General features: G+C 47.6%; 1 protein-coding gene across 1 annotated transcript in view; it reads right to left on the reverse strand.

The window, feature by feature from the left end:
- The window catches only part of CAMTA1 (calmodulin binding transcription activator 1), a 321,555-nt gene that overhangs the window by 60,672 nt on the left and 237,883 nt on the right, over positions 1–23,000 (reverse strand). The window contains exon 8 of the mRNA XM_010565346.1: positions 4,993–5,146. Coding sequence (XP_010563648.1) covers positions 4,993–5,146 — 154 coding nt within the window. The remainder of the gene's footprint in view (positions 1–4,992; positions 5,147–23,000) is intronic.

The following is a 23,000-nucleotide window of genomic DNA, read 5'->3' on the forward strand; positions in this document are numbered from 1 at the left end:
CGCCGGTCCGCGCCCACGGGGCTCCCGCGAGCCCGAGCCACCGCCGGCTGTTTCTCTTTGTTTTTCTTTCCCCCCCCGGGTTTCTTTCAGCGGGAATCTTGCTGTGGGGACAAAACTCTCGGTAAGCGGGGCCCGGCCCTTCCAGCCGCACCACCCGGGCCCGCTCTCCACGGTGCACCCCGGGTCGCGCGTGGGGGTCAGCAGCCATCCCACCGCAGGGACAGTCAGCCCTCTTTTTCACCATCCTGGTGGAACTGCCAGGAGAAGGGGGCTGCCACCTCGGGAGATGCTCTGGTATGGAGCCTGACATGCTAAGAGGGGAGGTGAAATACTAAGGAAGAAGAGAGAAGGCAGGCTGCTGTGCCCACGGCATCCTCAGGGCAGTTCTGTACTCGCTGCATGCGGCTTAATAAACGTCCAACTTTTAGGAAACAATTTGGTTTAGCTGTCCTCAACTTAATTTCCGTGCCTGCTAACAGCCCGGTTACTACTGGATTACTACCAACACTCCGCTTCGGCTAGCGGGATTATTTCACTGTGGTATCTGCAGATGCTGTTGAAAGACTGCCCAAAGCACCAGGTGAAAACCGGTTGCTAATTTTGTTCTTTGGGCGAAGCTGGACTTTCTACAGTAGGTAAAACTCACCCGCGAGGGAAACCAGGTTTCCCAAGGAGTGGCCGACATCAGCATGGGACCAAGCTCCTCTGGGGACATGAAGGTCACTGCCAATCAAAGACAGGGAGGAAAGGTGCAATTCTTGCCCGTGACCCGTGTTTAGCGCAGCGCACCTGCAGTAATGAAAGGTTTAAGAGATGCATCTTGGTGAGAAGGTGAGAAACGGTGGCTGCCATCAGCTATGCAGCTGATGCGAACGGGAGGCGCTCCAAGTCCCAGTGGCCAGTGGGGTGGAAGAACTTGTCTCGCACCTACTGTTCTCTTTTTAATAAAAAACCACAGCCAATTAGAGTAACATGTAAGTACTGGTCCAGCAAAACTGGACATCTGCGTTACTAAAACCAAGCTCTTTTAAAGAAACTAAGTTACTTTTTACGTGGAGGTCAGCTAGAACTAAGCTGGCAAGCTTAGGTTTCCATTGAGCGTCACTCTGTGGCTCTGACAAACCGGCTGGGGAATGGTAAAAATCATCCCACGTAGCATTTTTGTACAACTGATCTTTTAAGATTAAGTATAAAAACCCCCTTAAACACAATTACTGAAACTGAATATAAATTTAAGTCAACATAAAAATATCCAACAACTCAATTCTTGAAACCATATTAATGCCCATCACCGCCATTCAAACTTTGTTTAATGCCCTCTCCAGTCGCAACAATGCAGGGATGACGTTTCAGGTCACCTCCAAGAGCCCCAGATTGTTTCATTTACACAGACAGAACAGAGAGAACTAGTGACTCCAGGGAGAGGCAAGAGTTGCCTATGCCCAAAGGTATAAAGCCTGACGGGTGCCACGTGAAACCTCCAGTTTCCCCAGCTGTGGCTGCGGGCAGGCGGCATGAGCAGGAGCAATCAGCTTCCACGCAGCAGAGGAATGAAAAGAGCTTTTTTCCGAAAGAAAGATAGCTCTTAATTATAGTGGACCTGAAACAAGGATTGCAACGTAGCACCAGCTGTGAGCTTGTAACTCATACTTTGCCAGCTGACGGATGAGAAAGCCAAAAGGGGATGATTTGGAGAAACCCCCAACATGAGCTGGCCCACAATTTGCTGATCATATGGAGTTTATATACAGCATTCTGCTGTGCTGGATTCTGCCACTGCATTTTGCTTTTACCACCAGATGCCTCTAAGGACATCTGCTAATCTGTTCAGAGAAATCTCAAAGCAAGACTATAACGGGGCACAAGAGGGGGGAAAATTTGAAAGCAATGCCAAATTGAGGCCCATTCTTCATACCAGGCATCCTGAAATGACTTACAGGTGTCTGGGACAACGTTCCCGCAGAATTTTCATGTATTACCGCCATTCATTTTGCACAAATGCCCCAAAAGGTTGCATTCCTACAGAAGCAACACACATGACAACCCTTTTGATTCAGACAACCAGTTAGGATGCTGCCGACAGTCAGATTATCACAGCTCTGCCATCAGCAGCAGGATGTTTCAGAGGAGGCTTTACAGTCCTCCCTGTGCTCCCTGACCACACTTACACCTCTAAGACAAGGCGCCCCATCTCCTAGCCTGGAAGGAGAGAGGAATTATCCTGCTGGAGGTCACAAGCACCATATCCAGCCCTTCCAGGCTCGTCTGCTTCGGTCTCAAGGACTGCCAGACCGAGGTCTGACAAGCCAACAGTGATAGTCCAGACAGGACAATCAGGAGGTCGTGGACGTCCCAGCATGAAGGCACGTGACAAATATATCAGAACTAAACAAAAAATCCAAAGCCATGAAAACTGAAGTCAGGCTGATTAATTAATTACTTATGGTCTCAATTCAGCTGGAGATGTTAAAAAACCCCAAATCCTCAGAGCATCTGCAGTGAGTATTTACCTTTCGTGGATGTTCAGGCGGGTTAATTTCAGTCTCTGAATTAGTCCACAGACCAGCTATGTTAGAACAAGTTAATAGTGCTTCCACAAAGCTCTCAGAGCTGTATGGCTACCTAGAAAAGGTATTTTTTTCATCCATAACCACCAGTGCAAGCACAGTCACAGCATGAGGAAGAACCACCTCTGAAGCCAGTCAAGAAGCTCTGGGTTCGCAGAGGTCTCCTTCAAGACCAGGACAGGAGGAGCCACCTCTCAGCAGCCCAGACCTCAGCGCCCCGCTCTGCTCGTGGAGTGATGCAGTCTGGTACCAGGAGCCTGTGCCTGTCCCAGATGCCTGCTGAACACTCGCTGAAGCCTGGACTGACTTTGGGATTATGCAGCAGGGAAGGAAGAGGGAGCTGAGTGAATTATGGATGCAAGAAATGTGAGCAAACGCCCTGCTCATCCCAGTCAGGGTCCCTCTGCATTTCAGGAAAAACAGTTTGATGTATTTGTCTGGCTCGGACTCTCAGACTGATGCCTCTCTCCCTGCCAGCCATCTGCCACATCACTTTTAGTTCTCCAGGCACACGCGGCCAAGAGGACGTGCTCCCAGCCTTTGGCTACCACACCACTGTCTCTGCTATCCTAGACTCCGATATAAAAGCTTTAATACCTGACAGAGGTCAAAAGGTTTTAATGCCTGACTCTGGTCCAGGCTGACTAGGGCTTGAACAAACGGCACTTGTTCTCAGTGAGTCAAGAGCTGGACGCTGTCACTAGCCTCTGACCAGGAGGAGGCATTTTCCCCAAAGGTAGAACTAGTATTATCTTCTCCTCCTAATTCTGAACAACATCAGTCTGAAACAGGATGCAAAAACCTCCCTGCAGGTAGAGCATTTGGCCTCGGACCTCCGTGCACAGCCTAGCTGTATCATCGCTAACTTGTCTTAACTCTGAAATTCTTACAAAAAATGGCAACCAAGAAAACAAAAGAATCGACAAAAACCTCACACTGCTTCCAAGTCCAGAGGAATAACAACAGCTGAACCGCAACACGGCACGGGTAAAAGGACGAGACTATCACTTCACCAGCGACACCACGCACAACGCTTTAAGTCATTGACAAATCTGCTTTAGGGCAGAGAAATTTGGAAACATCAGGCAATCAAACTGTGAAGTCTGTGAAAGAATGTGATTAATGCAAAAATGTGATGAAACTGATGTGCTTGGCTCCAGAATTTCATGGCACACCCAACAGTGGAACCAAATCTGATGGCTTCTTGGCGAGCAGTGCCCCTCTGTGTTCCCCGAACACAGTTATCCGTGTCCTCTTTGTTTTCTAGGCCTGATCAGAATCTAAAGCTTTTATTTTAGCTACATTTCTAAGGATGCGTTTCCAGGATATGTACCCATAAACAGAGACGTGTACATGCATATATACTCTGAATAATTGTGCAGAATTTCACTCTTCCCTCCTGAGACATAAAAGAGCCAAGTGTTATTAAATTTACGGCGAGTTCGTTGTAGTTTTCACATAATTTTCTTGATGCACTGCAGATTTTTTAACAGGCTGCCACTTCCTCTTCTGCTTAATGCTAAGGTACTTGTCCAGTCTCAGCTACACCTTCAACATCCTGGATTTCTGTCTAAGGTTATCAGTCCCAGGGGCAATATTCTGTTCAGCAAACGTGTCATTTTCTCTCTTCTCTTCTGCTTGTCTTCTGCCCTCCAACTTTGCATGGAAAAGGAATACGTGGGCCTGCAGAGCTCCGGACGCAACAAAGGAGCGGTGCAAACTTAGACTACTAATGCTGCACTCAGCACCAGACTGACCTTTCACTGCTGGTTGAGACACACCAGAATGTACTTCATGGCTGTGACCTCTAATTATGGAAGGTTGGGCATGACACCAGCGTCTGACTGAGGGCAGGGGTGAGGGAGGGAAGCGGACCTGGTATTTGTTGACTCAGATGCAAGCATCTAGATTTGGTATTGCAGCTCCTGCAGTTAACCTTGTCTTGCTTACAGACCTACATTATGCCTAATCTTTCTTCTCTTTAGACTGCGAAGCTTAGAACAGTAGTAAACGACACCCACCCTGAAAACACTCAGCTTGACAAAGTCCGTCCGTAAGCAACAGCAACCCACTCCGATGTGACACTGAACCACCCAAACATCAAGCACCCTTGGGGGAAACCTACCTGGCAATACTGCAAAGGCTCTTTCCAAGCAGGCAGGTGCCTGCAAACGGCACCTGAAAATGCAGGACAATAGGTACAATTTTTAACCAGTGTGTGGAGGGGACCTCTTTTGGGACACTCTGGGCAGCTCTCGTACCATGCGTCCCAGAAGCGTTAAACATCGGGAAGAAAGCGCACGTAGATGCAAGTTGAGTTTGATGGTGAGAAATGACTCCTTCACGTGGACGGTTGGTGGCAGTGAGAGACATCTGAATTAACCCTTTGTAAAGCAAAAGAGCAAAAAAGCCTCCAGATACTCACACATCGGTTTGAGCTGTCCGATGAGTTCCTCTTTTGTCCACTTTGCCCATTCCTTCTTGTCTGTGTTTATCGAGCACAAGATGGGGCCGCACGGTTTCCCGCAGTCCTCGATGGCAGGGACGTTCAGGTAGTGCACCAACACGATGTCTGGGTTCTGCGGGGAGAGCAGAGGAAAGGTTATCTTGTTGGGCCCCTCCCCCGCTCTGGACCCTCTGCATTTATCTTCCTAATTAAAACTATGACAGAAAGCATCCCAATGAGATCCCAGTATGTACCACGTTTCCCTGAGATCAGAGCTGTTCTTTAAAAGAGGTGGCAGAAGACGAGGCACGGCAGATTTTGCACGCAGCTTCCCCCCGTCCCGAGCGCCATTTGCTCCCCTTGTGTGTGCAGGGTGAACCTTTTTTCCAACCCATGCAACACCGAACACTTGCAAGAGTCCTGCAAACGCCAGTCGCAACAAACACCAGGTAATTTGCTTTGGTTTAAGGGACCCACAGCCTGTTTGATCCAATGCTTTAATTGGTTCTGGTCCACATCGGACTATTTTGAATATAGGGAAATTCACCTGAGAGCATCAGTAACAGTCACGCTTCCCGTACAGCGGCAGAAAGAGCACGGGGAAGAGCCAAAGAGGCTCGCAAACGGTATTACAGAGCGCCCCAAAGACAGGCTCTTTTCAGACAAGCCCAAAATTTCTTGTGCTTTGAAGATCTTACAGCTTTGCGACGAAAACAGTGAGCTGCAGAAGGTCGGGACTGGAAGAGACCGTGTCCTTTGCAGAACTGCTGCAGAACAACTGCAAGGCGCTCGCTCCCGCAGGGCCGCTTAATGCTCCCCTCTCTCCCCGCGCACCTTCTTACGGGGGCTGAGAGAGGGGATGCAACGCCGCTTTGACGCACTGCGGCGCCGTCCCACTGACACAGACCTTTCAAGTAGGGAGCTGAGCAGTGTGTTACCACCCTGCGAGTAAATGAATCATCTTAACAACAGCAACAGAAACAACTCCGCTCGTTTCCCAACAGCATCCCAGGGAGATTGTACAATAGATAATAACAAGATTGAGGAGCTGATTTCTTTCCCTTAAGTCATTTACTCCTAAGTTCACAAACTTTAATGACTGCTTTGGAATTATTTATAAAAATAAATAGGATAATGGTGTAATTAAAACTCTAATGTTTCATTAATGCTGTTAGAGCCCTGTTCTTAGTGGGAGAGGGAACACAAGCCATCGTTCCTTTGCAAAGGTTGCGCTAATGGGAGCACTTGCTCATGAAACCCACAGAGGGCTGGAGCAGGACGTGGACACCCGTGCCAAGGAAAGACCAGCGGAAGGTAACTTCTGACGGGCAAACCACAGCGCCGAGGCCGGGCATGGCGTGCCGGGCGGCTTCACCTGGAGCCAGCCCAGGGCAGGGGCAGGAGCAGGGCAGCGCTCACCGCTGCCGGGGTGACCGTGCAGCCCCTCGTGTCCCCTGCGCGTGGGGAGCATCCCGCACGCCCCTGAGAGGAGGGGGCAGCCGGTCTCAGTTCCTCAAGGCTTGCCAAGACGGGGCTGGCGGCCAAAAGGCCACCCCTTCGCGTGGTGCCCGCGTACAGCAGCACGACAAGCGCAGCAGCCCCGCAGAGCGTGCCCTCCCCCTGCCTGCATCCCCTTGGACGCTGGTACCCACCAGGGCTTCAGTCATCAGATGCGTCCCTCGGTCTGGAGAGAAGCTCTCTTTTAAGTTAGGGAGACATGCAAGCAGAAACTTGCATTTTTTCCCCCTCTGTTGAAGAAAACCGCAAGCGGGGGATTTGCAGTGAAGATTCTGCGAGATTGCAGTATCCGGTTCTTGCAGCCTCTGTTAAAGAGTTGTATTGAACAGGGAAGAGGCAAGGAAACCTAGTAAGGAACTGCTAACAACTTATTTCGGAGCAGTTTTGGAAAGTGCTAAAGCAAAGAAAACCGTCGGCTCCTCTATTCCTGAGATTCTCCTGGAGACAAATGATTGGACCTTTTTATGTTCAGTTTTCCTGCGTTCAAAACCTTCCGTTTCACAGGGCACATCTGCCCCAGACACGAGACAGCCAGAGAAGGACGCGTTAAAACACCGTACCCCCTCTTTCCATACCACAGTGCAAATCCTCAGGTCACCATGCAAAATGGAGCCATGTTTTCCTTTCAGCCTTCCTGTTTTACCCTTTAAAGGCAACGGAGGTGACAGCCGGGGCTCCCGGGGAATTAACGGGGCGGCTGAGCTGCTTCCAACACGAGCGGACGGCGCTGCTCAGGGCTGGGGAGGTGATGAAGGGGAAGTCTGAAACATTATGGTCCTCATGCATAATTCAGAAAAGATTCAGATAATAAAAATGATTACCTATACACCCAAATAGTCTCCATCAGCTAGTTTAACGTAATTAGTGATTTAGATGATGAAGTAATAAAAAGTAATATGCTTCAGAGATTTCACGTAAAGACATCTCTTGCTCTCAGAGAAGTTTGAAAGAAGAGAGCAAGGACACACTGCTGTGGTGGCGTTGGGCAACCTGGCAGTTCTGCAGATGCTTCTCCCTTAGTTTCAGATAAACTGTATTTTTCACAGCCTGATAGTGCCTGTTTGTCACCAGGCAAGTCAGGATGATGGGGCTTCCTGGCTTCATTGCAGCAGAAGCAAGTGGACCTCAGCAGTAGATTGGCACTGGAATTTATACTTTCTATATATAAAGGCATATAAAATAAACACTAAGCCAACAGGTTTGTTCCTTATGTCTACATCTAAAACTTGACCTCAGATTGGCAAGTCTCCTGAATGCCAATCTACCCAATAAACTGAAATGTTTTGACACAAATTAAGAGAATACATATGCTTTGGAAAACTAAATCAGCAGAGAATCACTATTTCTTTGTGGAGACCTACCACTAGAACAAGAGAGACGTGAAAGACTAAAAGAAAAATTACAAATGTTAACTTCCACGTGGGAAGCGTGCCAGGACAGTGGACGTGCCACGGCAGAAGCCCTTCCCCTGGGCAGCAGGGAAGTCCTACAGGGAGCCCTGGACTGGGCTGCAGACAGCTCTGGAAACATGCCCATCGGAGAGCTGCCCGTAATTTCAGTGCCCAGAGCCTCGGCAGAGCTGCTCCGCTTCCCACACGTCCGAATCAAAGCTGCTGCCGTTTGTTCCTGACCTGGGCAAGGCTCCTTGGCACGCTGGACCAGAGGCACCCAGTCCGCCTCCTCAGTGGAGTCTCCTTAGGGTGGCAGGGGAATTTGTTCCGCTATCCCTGGTGCTGTAGGGTAAGCCGAAGATGGCGCAAGAAGTGGTTAAAAAAACACAAAAAGCTGCGAGTTTTGATAAAGAAAAATGCAGCTGCAACATCTGTCTGGCTCTTGTTTGCAGCTTCATCAGCACTAAGTGGTCAATAAATCAGACTGGCATGGCGTTACGTTTCTTCCATGGCTTAACCATTAATCTAGTGCCAGTTCTCATGAAAAATGAAGGAGAAAAACTATGTGATAGTGAAAGTGTATACATTATCCAGAAAGTAATAATAGCACGTAATGGCGCTGCAGACCTCCCTCCCAGCATGATTGCGGGAGCAGCGTTGCAGCCTCCCTGTGCTACTGACTACACGCTATTTAAATTAACCAAGTAAATCAGCTATTGTTTGTTCCACCAGCCCACTCCATGTTTATATTTTTCACATTAGCAGAAACACAAAGCTGAAACAAGCCGGGCTGCTCCAGCTCCCCAATTCTGGCAGGCGGGGAGGGCAGAAATGCAAAGAAAAGCACGGCCAGCCTCTGAAGGGCTGATTAACGCTCAGATGAAGGAACGGCAGGTACCCCCAGCGCTCCAAGCCAGCAGGACCGCAAGGGAAGCCTTTCTCTCATTTCGGTGACCGCCTTCTGCTTGCTCTTTACTACCCAAAGTCAGTCCCCCATGCAAGGGGAAATCTCTCTTCTCCGGCAGGGCAGAATAATCACAAAAAGCTCTCCCTTCTTGCTGTCCCCATCCCAAAGCATGTGCTTTTTTTCCTGTTTGTTTTTTTAAAGCAAAAATAAAAAAAACATTTCTAGCCGGCTTTCAGCTGCTCTTCAGCTGCTCAGCAATGGCAATCAGCTCAAGGCTAAATCTTACTGCCAGGGGCTTCCAAATCACTGATGACCACAGCTAAAGATACTTATTTGGAAAAATACTTCTGAGCTCAAAGTTTTGCATTTGTACTCCCTGCTGGAAGAATGAAAGGAAATAAATCATCCTCAGGGACAATGAGCATTGGTGAATTTAATTCCAGCCACCCTGCAAGGAAATTACCCCCACCTACTGCCCTGGGACCTGGGAGCGATAGCCATTAGCTCTGCTCCACTGTGCGGCCAGTCGCCCAGGCTTTCGCTAGATACCTGTGTGATTTCTGTTGTGTCGAACTTGCAAAGTACTATGCATTATTAAAAACAGAGAAGGTGAAACCAGCCTTTTCCGGCCCTCATAGCAAAACCACGAAGCAAAAGGGCAGAAGGAGCAGAGGAGCGTGGCAGGGGGATGCAGAGGTGGCTCCTGTGCCCCCCTCCCTCTGCTTTCACCCCTGAAATTATAAAAGGGTTTTTTCTTTTCTGACGGCTATTCATTCATGAGGCTTACTTTGTATTCCTCAAACCATCCAAAAGGTTGAAAAGGAATCTCAGCTTTCTGGGAATATAATTCGCATCCATCGCTGTAGGGTGCCTGGATGAATACCTAACAGATTATCACCCAGAAAAAGGTAATACAAAAAGGTTTCCGCACTTTTGAGAGGCTGCCGTTATGTGATGCCTCAGTACCCACAGGTAACTTGGAGACGGGTACTGGGAGTGTCTGTGTATCATCCATATATTATCGAAAAACAAACCAAGGGATGAAACCATTCCCAGACACGCAGAGGTGCAGATGATAGAATCTTCCGCTATTTATAGCAGTGTCTATCTGCAGGGTTTCCTCTGGATTTTTAATGGTTTGAGAGCAGAACCTGGGATACCTGAAGTACAAGGCACAAATACACAACACAGACACAGAAGTAATGGGATTTTTTCCTTTCCAGAGACTAAATGCTAGCTTTGGACAAGATTACTGGTTTGAATCCCAGCAATTTCTTTATCCTTGAACTAATTTCTAATTGAGGCCACGCTACAGAAGGCAACCTGGCAGCTGATGTATTAGAATATTTAATCTTTCACACTAACAGTGAAAACCAAAAAATCTAACATTGACTTTAAACGCACAACCCGTTGCCTTAAGTTATCTTGAGCTGGGCATGTTTAATTAGGGAGAACAAGGCAATTAACAGACGCATAGCACAGCCCTGGCACCCGAGCGCTGAAGCACTGGAGCACCTGGAAGAGAGGGAGACCCCAGAGCCAGATGCAAAAGCAGAACTCATGCTGCAGAGCAGGACCCCTTTTGCTGGGAAATCCATTTTAGCCTGTACAGCTCTTTGAATTAACCTTATATCCTATGCCTCCAGCTGCATGAAAGAGCTGGTGGAACTTACATCCCTTAAAGAGCTTTCTCAGGAGGAGAGGACACTGAGGGTCAGCTGGGCAGAGAGAAACAATGGTGCATCTATGGGTTTAAATCTGGTTACATCAGCATCCTGATACACACCGGCTCAGGAGCGGTTCCTAGGTGTCATCGTCCTTGCCTGGGCACAGGAGCATCAGGTCCCCTCTGGGGCAGGGGCCATCCCTGCCATCTCCACTATCATCCCAGCCATGCCTGGAGTTGCAGGATTTACACCCTATGGATGCCACAGGTGTCTCCAAAGGTCAGTCAGCCCTGAACTCCAAAACAGAGTCATTTTCCCAGCTTTTCAGCCCAAAGCCTTTTGAGCTTTTTTGTTTGTTTAAATTCACTAATTTTTGAGGCAAGAGACTGGCGACAGGCTGATACAGCTCCACGTACCGCAGACAAGGGAACGACAAATCGTGAAGGGCTTGGAAAGCTAAAAAACTATTTCGACCCTTGTGTAATTATAAGGGTGAGATTTCCTGCAATTGTTTTAAAGGGAATCAAGATTTAATAGGGCTGTATGCTTTACAACGTGCTCCCCAGTTCCTCTTCAATACCTTGGTAAGGGAAGATAGAGTATAATCAGGAAAGTAATTGTACTCTGTTCTACATTTCATGTCTCAAAAGAATGACTATGGGGTACAGAGCCACTGCAGGGCAGGGTTTGGACTAGAAAAATACAGGTTTTCCTTTTGTTATTTTCCTTTTTAATCCTTCTTTATCTTTCTTCTTCCTCTGGCTGCTCCTGGTGTCCCTCGATAACCCGTACGTTTCTCCCAATAACAAATGGTGCCTGTCCTGTCCCTACGATGCCAGTGACACGGGCAAATCCCCTTTGCTCCTCGGGAGCATTGCTCTCGGGTCCCTAACAGCCAGCCTGCAGAAAGCATCCTTGGCTGAAACGCTGATTTGTGCTCCATGTGCTGGCGGCAACACCTGAATACAAATGGGAGCGAGAGCCCTGTCCCGAGCACCTTCTCCTCGGGGCTCGCAGAAGCATCGCCCATGGCAGATCTCCAGCAGAGGTGAATGCAGAAGATCCCACCAGACAATCTCGGGAGAAGGCAGCAGGGGAGCAGAAACGGTCCTGAAGTCTCCCTCTCCCCCTTAAAAGAAAGGTCCGGGGTGGTGTTCAGGATTTAGCACTATGGGTGGTTTGATTTGAATTGTCCCAAGACAACCCCAGAAACAAGCAGAGTCTTGTCCATGGAAAAGTCAGGAGATCAGCAAATAAGCTTTTATTTGTGGGTGAGCCTGGCAGCAATCCTGTGGGGTTACAAACAGCACTTGGACCAGCCCGGTCATCATCAGGCAGCATTTAAATAGCGCAAGCGGCAGAGTAAGAGAGTCTTAATATAGAACAAATACCAAACACTTACTCATACATCATCAAATGTGATATATTTGAAGGTATTTTATATACAAAGAGCTGCCTCTGAATACTCCTGGGGATCATGTTTATTTAACACGCACTTCGAAAGATACAGAAAAATACAGTGCTGTAATTCCTGGCCTCCAAAGTTCCAAAAAGAAATTGATTTCCGAGTTGCTTATTATCTTTCATAGCAATACCTCTTGTGCTACTAAAAGGTATAACAGAAGGACAATACTGCACAACGAGAAGCGTGCAGCAAAATAAAACAAAAGGCACTTCTCTTTCTCACACACAGGTATTATTCTTCCGGTTAATGGAAATTTCTTTTCATCTGTGTCACTGCTCCCAGCTGGAAGCTTTAACTTACATGGGCAGCTGACAGGGACAAGATAATTCTGCCATGAGCTGGGACTGCTTTTGTTTATCTAGAAACACCCAGCGGAGCTGGCGGTGCTGACGCAGAAGTCCCATGTCCTGGTGCGCAGGGACAGAAACGCGGCAGGGAAGTCTCCTGTCCTGCTTATCGCTCTGAAGCAATGAACCCACCGGAGACCGTGAGAGCGTTCGCCCGGGAAGGGCCGAGGAGACCCGAGCCTTCCGCACCCAAACGCTGACGGCGTTGGCAATGCCCTGCGCGCAGGGCACTGACCAGCGGCGCAGCCCTCCCTGCGGCAGCGCCGGCCACGGCAGCGCAGCTCAGCTCCAACCGCAGAGCCTGCAAAGGGTTTTCTTTGAGAACAGCGGTGGGCTCCAGACTTCAAACCACAGAGCAAGGCAGAGGAGCTGAAGGAGCAAAAGCTGCTCTTGCCTCTTTCAAAACCATGGTTTTTACTGTTTACCACTCAATCCTTTATGACTGTACATCTGGGTTCTTGAAAGACCAGCCTGAGACTTCAATAGCCCTTGAACAGTTGGTCACACGAGGTGCCTGGGCAGCTGTTTGAGGCAGTTTAATAACCTTCTAAAGCTATGCCATTGCTCATGTATAAAAACGTAACCACGATAAAAGCATGCAGAGAAAAGTTACAGAGAGCAACTTGCCCTGCTTCACCTTGCTTAGAGATATTCTTTCTTACCACACACCCAGCTCATGAAAACCACATAACAATGGCAATGGATGCATTTAACCCAGCTGCTGCATCTCATATCGATTCCTTTTTAAGGGAGACAAATTTGCCATGGAAATCATCAAAGCACCTCCTCCTCCTTTCTGTCACTTGCTCTCTCCAGTTGTCCAAGGTTTTACAACTCATTCTGCAAAAGCCTGGAGTTTCTGCAAACAATAACTCTGAGGGCAAAGCAAAGGTTTCTTTGGGTTGGAATTCCTTCGAGGTAGTCTTCCTGACAAAGGAGGCTTATTACAGACATGTAAATGTCTTGCCATACCGCACATATGCTGCTACTCCAACTCTCCACCTTTGAAGACTGACACTTAAGAAATGTCTCTATGTTTTCTTATATTAAACCTGCATATTGCAACCATTTCCAGAACAGTGTAATTTCTTCTGCAAGGAAAGTGGTGCAGAGGAGACGACCAAAGCCATCTTATATTTCAAAGTATCCTACACTTGAATTGTGCTTTTTGTTTTCAGAACATCTCAAAGAATTTGCTAACCAGTACAGTCGAAGTTATATACTGCGATTACTTGATTTAATAGCAAACCCCAGCTCTTTCTAGGGTAAAACAGAGGAAATGCTTGATAGCACACAAAGTGTCAGTAAGGAACCTCACAGCCACCAAAGCTGCAGATGCAGAGCAGAGGTCTGCCCTGCAGTTGCATTAATAGTTCAAAACTACGTTATGCTACGCATGCAAACACCAACAAAGCCGTGTCAGATTGGTGCATACAAATGTAAATATCGAGGTATCGAATATGATGGAACGGTGCCAGCCTCTTTGCAGACTGCTACTCTGTAAAAGATTTGCTACTGCATTCAGACTATTTTTCCCCAACAAGTGTGAGCCAGAGATCCCTCAGCTGACATTTGTGAGGACTTTTTATTTTCTTCATTCTGAAGTGCAGAATCTCCTCTCCCTCTTTCTGTTTTTACCACAACCTTTACATGGGAATTCTGTCATTGCATTTCAAACGGGCTCAGACAGAGCTAAGCTCAGAACACTTCCATCCTCATCACCTTCCAGAAATACCAGCATTATAAAGTGTGCCCCAAGTGGCTTCTATCCTTTCCCAGCTCACCCAAGCCAGAGAGGCAACAATAGCTGGTCTGAAATAAGAAGAAATTTTAATTTCAAAGCCTGGTGACATTCACCAAGTGCTTTCAAAGTTTATATCAACAGAACGCACTGCTTCAAATTCTGGTTTGAATGCAGATGGCGCAAGTTCTTTCTCTCATGTGCTGATGGCCTAGTTTGCCTCAATAAAACTACTAACTTTTAAATATTAATGCATTTCTGTGAATTAAGAACAGTTCAATGTGTACCTGAAGATACCTAATTTTTTTTTTTTTTAATTGGTATTGTTGTAGGCAGACCAAGTAATAGGAAGCTGACATTTCCAAATACCAAACGAGAAAACCCCAGGAGAACGTACCCAGAGCTCACGATAAGCTTTCCCTCCAGAGACGTGCTGTCCCTCAGTGCTGCTCCTAAAGCTTCATCAAGCTCTAAGCTATTTTTGTACGTATGCAAATGCGTTAAAATCATTTGGAAGCTGATTGCCCCTCAAAAACCGTGTATACTCCCCACAGCAGCAGCACGCGAGCGTCAGCGTGTGGAGTGGAGGATGTTGGGCTAAGGACGCGTCCAAGGGTTTGCACGTGTGCGAGATGGAGACGACCAGCAGCTTGCCCTTTCACAGGGTACCACGGACCCCCGGCCCCGCGCAACCCACCCGCACACGTGCCGACCAGAAAAGGAACGTTCTGCAGCAGCGGCAGTGACGGCAGCTCCTGCAGCTGTGCCGAGCAGCTGGCTCTGCCCAGAGTCCCTCTTCTCCCTCCTCTGCCGGGAGGCTGAGGACCCTCCACCATCTCTCGTTAGGCGTGACGGACTCCCCACACAGCCGTGGTCTGCTATTATGCGACTACCTATTATTTCTGGCTGGTGTCTGGATCAGGCGAAGGGCTTTAACAAGTCTGACGGGGACGTGCTGCCCCTCACAGCACGTGTCCCTCCTTCCCCCGACCAGGACACGGCGGTCGCCAGCCCTGGCCCCTTCCCATATATCTGCACAGCACAGCAAGTGCAGGGACATGGGGCTCCAGGTGCCTGGAAAGGATGCAAGCGTGACCTTGATGCCTGCCTGGAGGAATAGGAGAGAAACGCTATTTAATGTTCCACGCAGCCTATATGGTACGTGGTAAGCCAACGCGTCCTTTTTATTTTTACTCTTTGCTCTTGCTCTGAGGGCTCTGTCATTTATAGCTTCTTTAAATTTGTTACTTTTGATATCAGTGACTGGTAATACAATTCCCAGAGGAAGAACATCAATAACCTTCAAAACACTTTCATAATGATGGCTTTGATAGTCTTGCAACATTTTTGTTCCTATGCTGTAACCCTTATGACACTGCTATATAGCAGATAGGTTATTCGCTGAAGGTTTTGTTGTGCCCAGATAACCTCTCCGGACACGAGTAACGCCCAGTGCCAGGGAATCCAAAGTTCTCCTCCTGTGGCACGTATTTTGGAGTCCAACTGTACCTTGCGTTGGACATGAGAGCTCACAGAGATGCATGAGTCCTAATTAAAGGTGCACAGGGAGGCCAGCAATACCGGGGCCGTCCCCAGAGGCAGAGATGGGCAGGTACCAGGGATACGCCAAACTGCCACGTCAAGGACGCGCAGGACTCCCCCTTCTCACTACAGTTGCTGGCTTTTACTCAATAGGCATGGTGTCCTAAAAAGGACTCACAGCAGCCAGCTGGGAACTGATGCAGCACTTTAGACTGGAAACATCGAATCCTAAGGCAAAAAAAAAAAAAAAAAAGAAAAAAAAAAGTATCAGGCTTGAATTTCTTCTGAATTGCAAGAAAAAAAGATTATAAGACACCCTTCTTTCTTCTTCCCTATCACTCAGAAGCCTCAGATTTCCCCAGAGGAGATTAACAAACAGAGATTAGCATCTAAGAGCTCCTGCTGTAGGCTGTGTTAGACCAAGCCCAGCTCTCCGGGCCTCCTGTACATATATATTTCTAGACTCCCAAGTGGGTGCCTTGAAATCTTAAAAGGAAACGTGAACCCCACCAGTGCTGCTGTGTGGCTCAGAGGGGCTTCTCTGACCTGCTGATGAGAGCAGAGTTATCTCCTTATCAGACCTTTCCGAGGACTCCGAGTCCTTTCTAGCTGTGTAGGTATTCAGGTTTCTTTTAGGGAGATCTCGTACCATCTGACAATCAGATTTTGTTTCTCTATTTCACGTAAGAGAGCAAACACAGAACCACTCCCAGGGTGGACAAACAGCTCTGGTTAGTGCTGACACAACTCTGAATTCAAAGGAGAAGCACACATTCCTTCCTGGCTCCTTTTTGCCCCAGATCAGGTCTCTCTTTCCCAGGTGTCTCTTTCATACACTGAGAGAAGAGAATGGTAAACTGGATAGTGAGCCTGTCCTGCCTCAAACTCCCAAGGCAGAACAAGCAACCTGGCTGCTAACTAGAGACATTATTATTATTTGCAATGAGCAGAAGGGGTGCTACAACCTGGCTAAAGGAAAGTAAATTGCCCTTCAGCCTAACCCCTCAGTCTCAAATCCACTGCATGGGAGCAGCCCGGTAATTTCCTAGCAGATGACAGCACGCTGATAACCTCAAAAGCAGTGTTATTTAAGCAGAAGAAGGTGAGCTTTGTTTAGCCCTTGGGCTCAGGCTGAGCGGATGGCAGATGCCAACGCTTCATCCAATTAGATTTTTAAGTAGTGAGAGCAAATTTATCAGGTAAGCATTTGGAGACGTGGCACATGAGAGTTACCAGCTGCTTTGGTAACTCCATGGCTGCATCTCACCCTGTCCCTTTGGAGATTCTCCCTCATCTTTTTATCTCATACTATGCTCTAATAACAACAGTGAGGCTTTGGCAACACCTTCTGAAGAATATAACAAGTAGTAATGCATTTGCTGTTAGATGTGGAAACTCGCCCCCCCCCCGTTTTTTTTTTTTTTAAATTTACTCACTAAAAGTGTCTGTGAAGTAGAGATACTTTATAAATTGAGTGCTGCTGCCTGTGGTGTACACTCACCTTAGCAAGGGAAAAGAACACACAATGCCAACAACATTGTACACTTTACAAAGAAATGTAGGGAAAAGGCTGCTGAATTTCAGTAACAGACACAGACTATTACACGCAGCAAGTCATTATTCATTTTACCCATCAGCTACTTGACCCAGCTACATACACTGTTATCTTCTGAGACATCCCAAAAAAGCAGCAGTAGTCGGAACATCCAGTGCCAGACACAGGAATAATTAAAGTTTAACACGAGTACTTTTAAGTTTGTAAATGCTAGGGAAAGCGAGCGCAGATCAAAGGCTTTTTTTCAGCTTAGGCATCGATGCATCTAAAGTAGCATCTAAGAAATAGGTAACTCCAAGGAATGAAGAGCTTATGAAAAGAGTCCTTGAAATCCCAGAAGCAGCAATATTCTCCACTATCCAGACTCAGAGCACTCTGTGCATTTCCAAATTTACGGCTTTTTCTTTTTTTTTCCTGGCTGCATAGAACATGGAAGAAGAATGGAGACCCTTGTCTTACTGTCCTTTAAAAAGTGGTAGACCAGCTTTTCTTCTTCAGCTTGCACATCTCGGATCTTGAACTTCATCAGACAGTGTTTCTCACACATAGTTACAACCCTTTCAATGCTACTAAGAATTAACAGCTAGAAATGCCACCCCTGCTGGCGTGGGACACTGAGGAGGAAGAAAGAGAAGCAGAACGTGATTTGGTGCTGCAGTAAGGGAAGCTGCTGCTTCCACTGCTATGGCGAAGGACGTTTGCTGCTGCGGGCTGCAGGACCGCACGGCCGGTCGGCGAAGCCCCCCCACCCACTTCAGTGCTCTGATCATGGGTGTGCACCGTGCCAGCAGTAATTGCTGGAGATCACCAGGCGAGAGGGGCTACAGCAAGTTTCTGGCTATTTATCAACCACGCATATAGGTCACACTTCACCACGCAGCGCCTTGAGAAAAGATAAAAGCGAGAGAATTGATCTGAGCATCTGTTGTTAAGTGTGCCACACATTACTGCAGATAAGATTATTTTTGAGCGGAATATTGACGTTCTTCTATGCCTACCCTCCTGGCTGTTACTGGACACTCATGGTAGAGCGTATCTTTTTCTCTTTCGCTCCACTTCCCGCTCCCTTTCACTGGGACAAGTTCTAGTCCCCTTGGACCAGATCAACTCCACTAAACTCCAGTTCAAAGGTACAAGTATATCCCTTACATTAAGGGACAGAATTCATCAAAAGGCTTTTTTCAAAGTTATCTTTAGCATGATCTACCTTGAGCAAATATACAGTGCTGTGCTTTGCCAGAAAATGCCAATATTTAGCGTTTTAGCATTTGTACATATCCTGCACAGGTTTTCTGCCTGGGAACATTTTTCTTTTGCCAGCAAAGACTGCCTTTTTCAGTCAGAGACCCTGCCCAGATGCCTCCTATTTGTTGCTAGATAGGAGCGTCTTCACTCATCCAGCCACAGATCATTACTCTCTAATACTGCCAGAATGGAGATTCGGTGCTGACTCAGCAACAGTGTGAGTTGGGGTGACTGCAGTCATGCCTCCTCGCAAACAGCTCAACGGGAAAGATTTTCATCTTGGCAGAGACACAGGAGCTGTGGCTGCTTTCTCCCATTCATCAGGAACATCTCTATTTCCATCAGGAGTGTTTCTGTCACCTGCCACGGCTGCAGAGCGCAAGAACCGGCAGAAGCGTCAGCTGCAGCAGAAATTCAAGTCGCCGGGATTCCCCATGTTATTGCCTACTCATTCTCAGAAAAACATGCATCTGAAGCGGCAGATGCCATGCACAGGAGTGGCTGCTCCCACCTTGCCTGCCAGGACCGTAACACCAGCGCAGCTGGTACCCACCATCCATTTGAAGTGGTTATGCCAGCACTGCCATCCTTCTGCCTCCACTGTGTGTTCACAGTGATGGACACAGAGCAGCAGAAAAGCAAAGGGAATTCTGTTCTCGTTACACATGTAAAAACTGATTACGTTATTTCTAAACCCTGGGACTGGAGAAGCGGCACTGCCCATCCCAGGGCTACTGAAGATGCTGCGATACTAAAGCACGAGGGAGACCACGTCCTGCTCTGCCAGCTTGAAGGGCAGCTATTTCACGCGATACGTGCCGTCTGCCTGCCGTGTCAGGGAGTATTAAAGAAACCTGTAAAGGAATACATAATGAGACTACAAGCAGCAAAACCCGTGTGAGTGAATGCATGGATTCCCTGCAAAGTCTCCTTTTGGCTCTGCATTAGGGGAGCACTCTCTGGGGAACGCGGCATCCCTCTCTTTAGGCAGAGAATGTTTAACGATGAAAACCCGTGCACAGCCAGAGGAGATCCTCCATCACAGCTAGTTGCAGTTTTGTCTTCTCCAGGTTTCCTGATGTTTTGGCGTTACGTCAGAAACATTTCAACTGGCTCAGTACTACAAGAACCTGGAAAACGTCACAAAAATCCTCCTTCCCGACTTGCACACACAGTTTGGAAATGACCAGAACAACCACCACGCCTAAGGAAATTAAAGCCAGGTTGTCCCCATTTGCCGAAAAACAAAAGCACTTCCCTGCCGTACAAAAAGCTGCGAGGTACCACCCAGCGTTTCTAGTACGACAGGTAAAAGTCCGTACATCACCGTAGTTTGATGATGTGGGGGTAGAATCAAAGGCAGACCCCAGAACTTGAAGGCAAGTTCTCAGTAATACCGCAAACTCCCCACTAAGTTCACTGTGTTGTCAAGTCATTCTTTTTTATAGATAGAGACACAAGGAAAAAATGAAATCTAAAAAGCATTGTCAACTTGAATGATTTTCCAGGTTCTTGTCACTAAACAACCATCATCCCTCAGAGCATAAGAAAGGCAATAAAACCAATAGAACTAATAAAGGAAAACTGTGTGGAGCTTGACAGATCTGGCTGTCCCTGGCATGTGACAGCCTATTTTACCAAGCAGGCAAATTGAAGCTGCAGCAGACTTGTCCACAGGATAAGTGAGACCCTGACAAAACCGGCACCGACTCCTAGTTTTTTAATGCTGTTAAGTTCTACTAAAAAAAGGGCCATTTTGAAAGACCATTCAAGAGGTTTCGCAGAATACATTTGCAGCTGATATAACAGCCGCTCAATAACTCTGTTTAACTTCTCGCCTCTGCTGAACATGAGCATGGACCTAGCCTGTTCTCCAGCACCAGTAATTTTTCACTGCTGCTTAAAGGGATGCACCTCGCCTTGTTAATATTGCTTGTCCACATATGGAAAAAACCCTGAATTTTTATTTGTAACTGAAGTAATAGTGGAAAACCAAACTAAATAGCTTTTCAAAATAAATATGGTGTGGAAGATATATGCTTCAAAGTTGCAGACGTCAGTGGGAAGTTAAACCTTGTACTATTCCTGAGGCTGGAAGTCAGACACTCATACATCCTTTGCTGGTACTTATGAGATAGGGTTCAGGTCTGTCCACAGCTCTGAAGGAAAAAAACCCACCCAGACTTTGGGTAGCCCATTTGCATTTTTCTTCCTCCTAATACAGCACAGGGGGAAGGGGAACACCCCCAAAAGAGGCCGGGGGGGGGGGGGCGGAAGAACAGCACACCCCTGCTCTGCAGGAGCCCGGCAGGCTGCAAGCACCTTGGCTGCTCGAGAGCCCAGCCCACGACTGCTCCCTTGTCATCTGCATTTCTCTGAACGCTGAAAACCCATCTGAAGCTTTAGTTATTCTCCAAAAGTTGGAATCCTTCGAGCCATGCGGTAAGCCAACCCTAAACGGTTTGCAGTAAGAGTCTGTTACCAAATCCGAGACTTAACGTGCTTTTGAAGTCACTTATTTACCGATAAATTACAATGGTCTGAAATCATTAGCAACAAAGTAAATTGTTTTAATTGATCTGAACTTCTTTATGATGCAGGAACTTTGTTTCTATATAATTGCACTTTCTAAAGGACTAAAATAGCAAATTAATCACTCTTGGAGCTTGCAGTCTTTAAAATGCTCTTTATTCTGAAAGGCTGCGTGGTTGAAATGAAGAATAAATCCACAATTCCACAACTCTTTCATGTTCATGTTTGTAATGAACGTTGAACCTATCTCATATTAACCTTGTAAGGGTTCAAGGACTTTCCTATGTCAAGGGATGCACCGAGACAGAAAGCCACACACAGGTATTTTACATGGGAAGAACAGCATTTCAAGACACGGAATCACAGAATGGTTTGGGTTGGAAGGGACCTTAAAGATCCTCTAGTTCCAGCCCCCCTGCCATAGGCAGGGACACCTTCCACTAGACCAGGTTGCTCCAAGCCCCATCCAACCTGGCCTTGAACACTGCCAGGGATGGGGCAGCCACAACCCTCTGGGCAACCTGTTCCAGCACCTCACCTCTTCTTCCTTACATCTAATCTAAATCTACCCTCTTCCAGTTTAAAGCCATGACCCCTTGTCCTATCACTACATGCCCTTGTAAAAAGTCCCTCCCCAGCTTCCCTGCAGACTCCCTTTAGGTACTGGGGGGCTGCTATAAGGCTCCCCAGAGCCTTCTCTTCTCCAGGCTGAACAACCCCAACTCTCTCAGCCTGTCTTCACAGGAGAGGTTCACCAGCTCCCTGATCATCTTCATGGCCCTCCTCTGGACCTGCTCCAACAGGTCCATGTCTTTCCTGTGCTGAGGACCCCAGAGCTGGATGCGGTACTCCAGCTGGGGTCTCACCAGAGCGGAGTAGAGGGGGAGAATCGCCTCCCTTGACCTGCTGGTCACGCTTCTTTTGATGTGGCCCAGGATATGGTTGGCTTTGAGCCACAAAGGCACATCGCCGGGTCATGCTGAGCTTCTCGTCAACAGACAACCCCAAGCCCTTCTGCGCAGGGCTGCTCTCAATCCACTCATTGCCCAGCCTCTGTTTGTGCTTGGGATTGCCCTGATCTACGTGCAGGACCTTGCACTTGGACTTACTGAATTTCACAAAGTTCGCATGGGCCCACCTCTCAAGCCTGTCAATGTCCCTCCGGATGGCATCCCTTCCCTCCAGCGTGTCAACCGCACCACACAGCTTGGTGTTGTTGGCAAACTTCAGCTGTGGGTGCACTCAATCCCACCATCCATGTCACCCACAGAGACGTTAAACAGCGCCGGTCCCAATACCGACCCTTGAGGAACACCACTTGTCAGTGCTCTCCACTTGGACATTGAGCCGTTGGCTGCAACTCTTTGAGTGCAGCCATCCAGCCAATTCCTTATCCACCAAGTGGTCTGTCCATCAAATCCATGTCTCTCCAATTTAGAGACAAGAATGTCATGCGGCACAGCGTCAAATGCTTTGGACAAGTCCAGGTAGATGACATCCATTGCTCTTCCCTTACCCACCAATGCTGTAACCCTGTTGTAGAAGGCCACCAAATTTGTCAGGCACGATTTGCCCTTAGTGAAGCCATGTTGGCTGTCACCAATCACCTCCTTATTTTCCATATGCCTTAGCATAGTTTCCAGGAGGATCTGTTCCATGATCTTGCCGGGCACAGTGGTGAGACTGACTGGCCTGTAGTTCCCTGGGTCTTCCTTTTTTCCCTTTTTAAAAATGGGGGTTATGTTTCCCTTTTTCTAGTTGGTGGGAACTTCCCCAGACTGCCACAACTTCTCAAACATGATGGATAGTGGCTTAGCCACGTCATCTGCCAGTTCCCTCAGGACCTGCAGATGCATCTCATCAGGTCCCATGGACTTGCTGTCCCTTGGACATGCCTACTCTTGCTGCACTATTTATAAACAATATTCACAGGATTTTTTTTTTTTTTAAAAGTGATTGGAGAACATGAAGACTATGCAGATTTAAATAACTTCAAAATTTCATTTGGTATAACCCCAGCCAAATACAAAGGTGCAGAGATCCTGTTAGTAAATACCTACACCTAGCTCAAGCCCTT

The sequence above is a fragment of the Haliaeetus leucocephalus genome, unplaced genomic scaffold (genome assembly GCF_000737465.1).
Source record: "Haliaeetus leucocephalus isolate CR32 unplaced genomic scaffold, Haliaeetus_leucocephalus-4.0 Scaffold190, whole genome shotgun sequence".
Classification (NCBI taxonomy): domain Eukaryota; kingdom Metazoa; phylum Chordata; class Aves; order Accipitriformes; family Accipitridae; genus Haliaeetus; species Haliaeetus leucocephalus.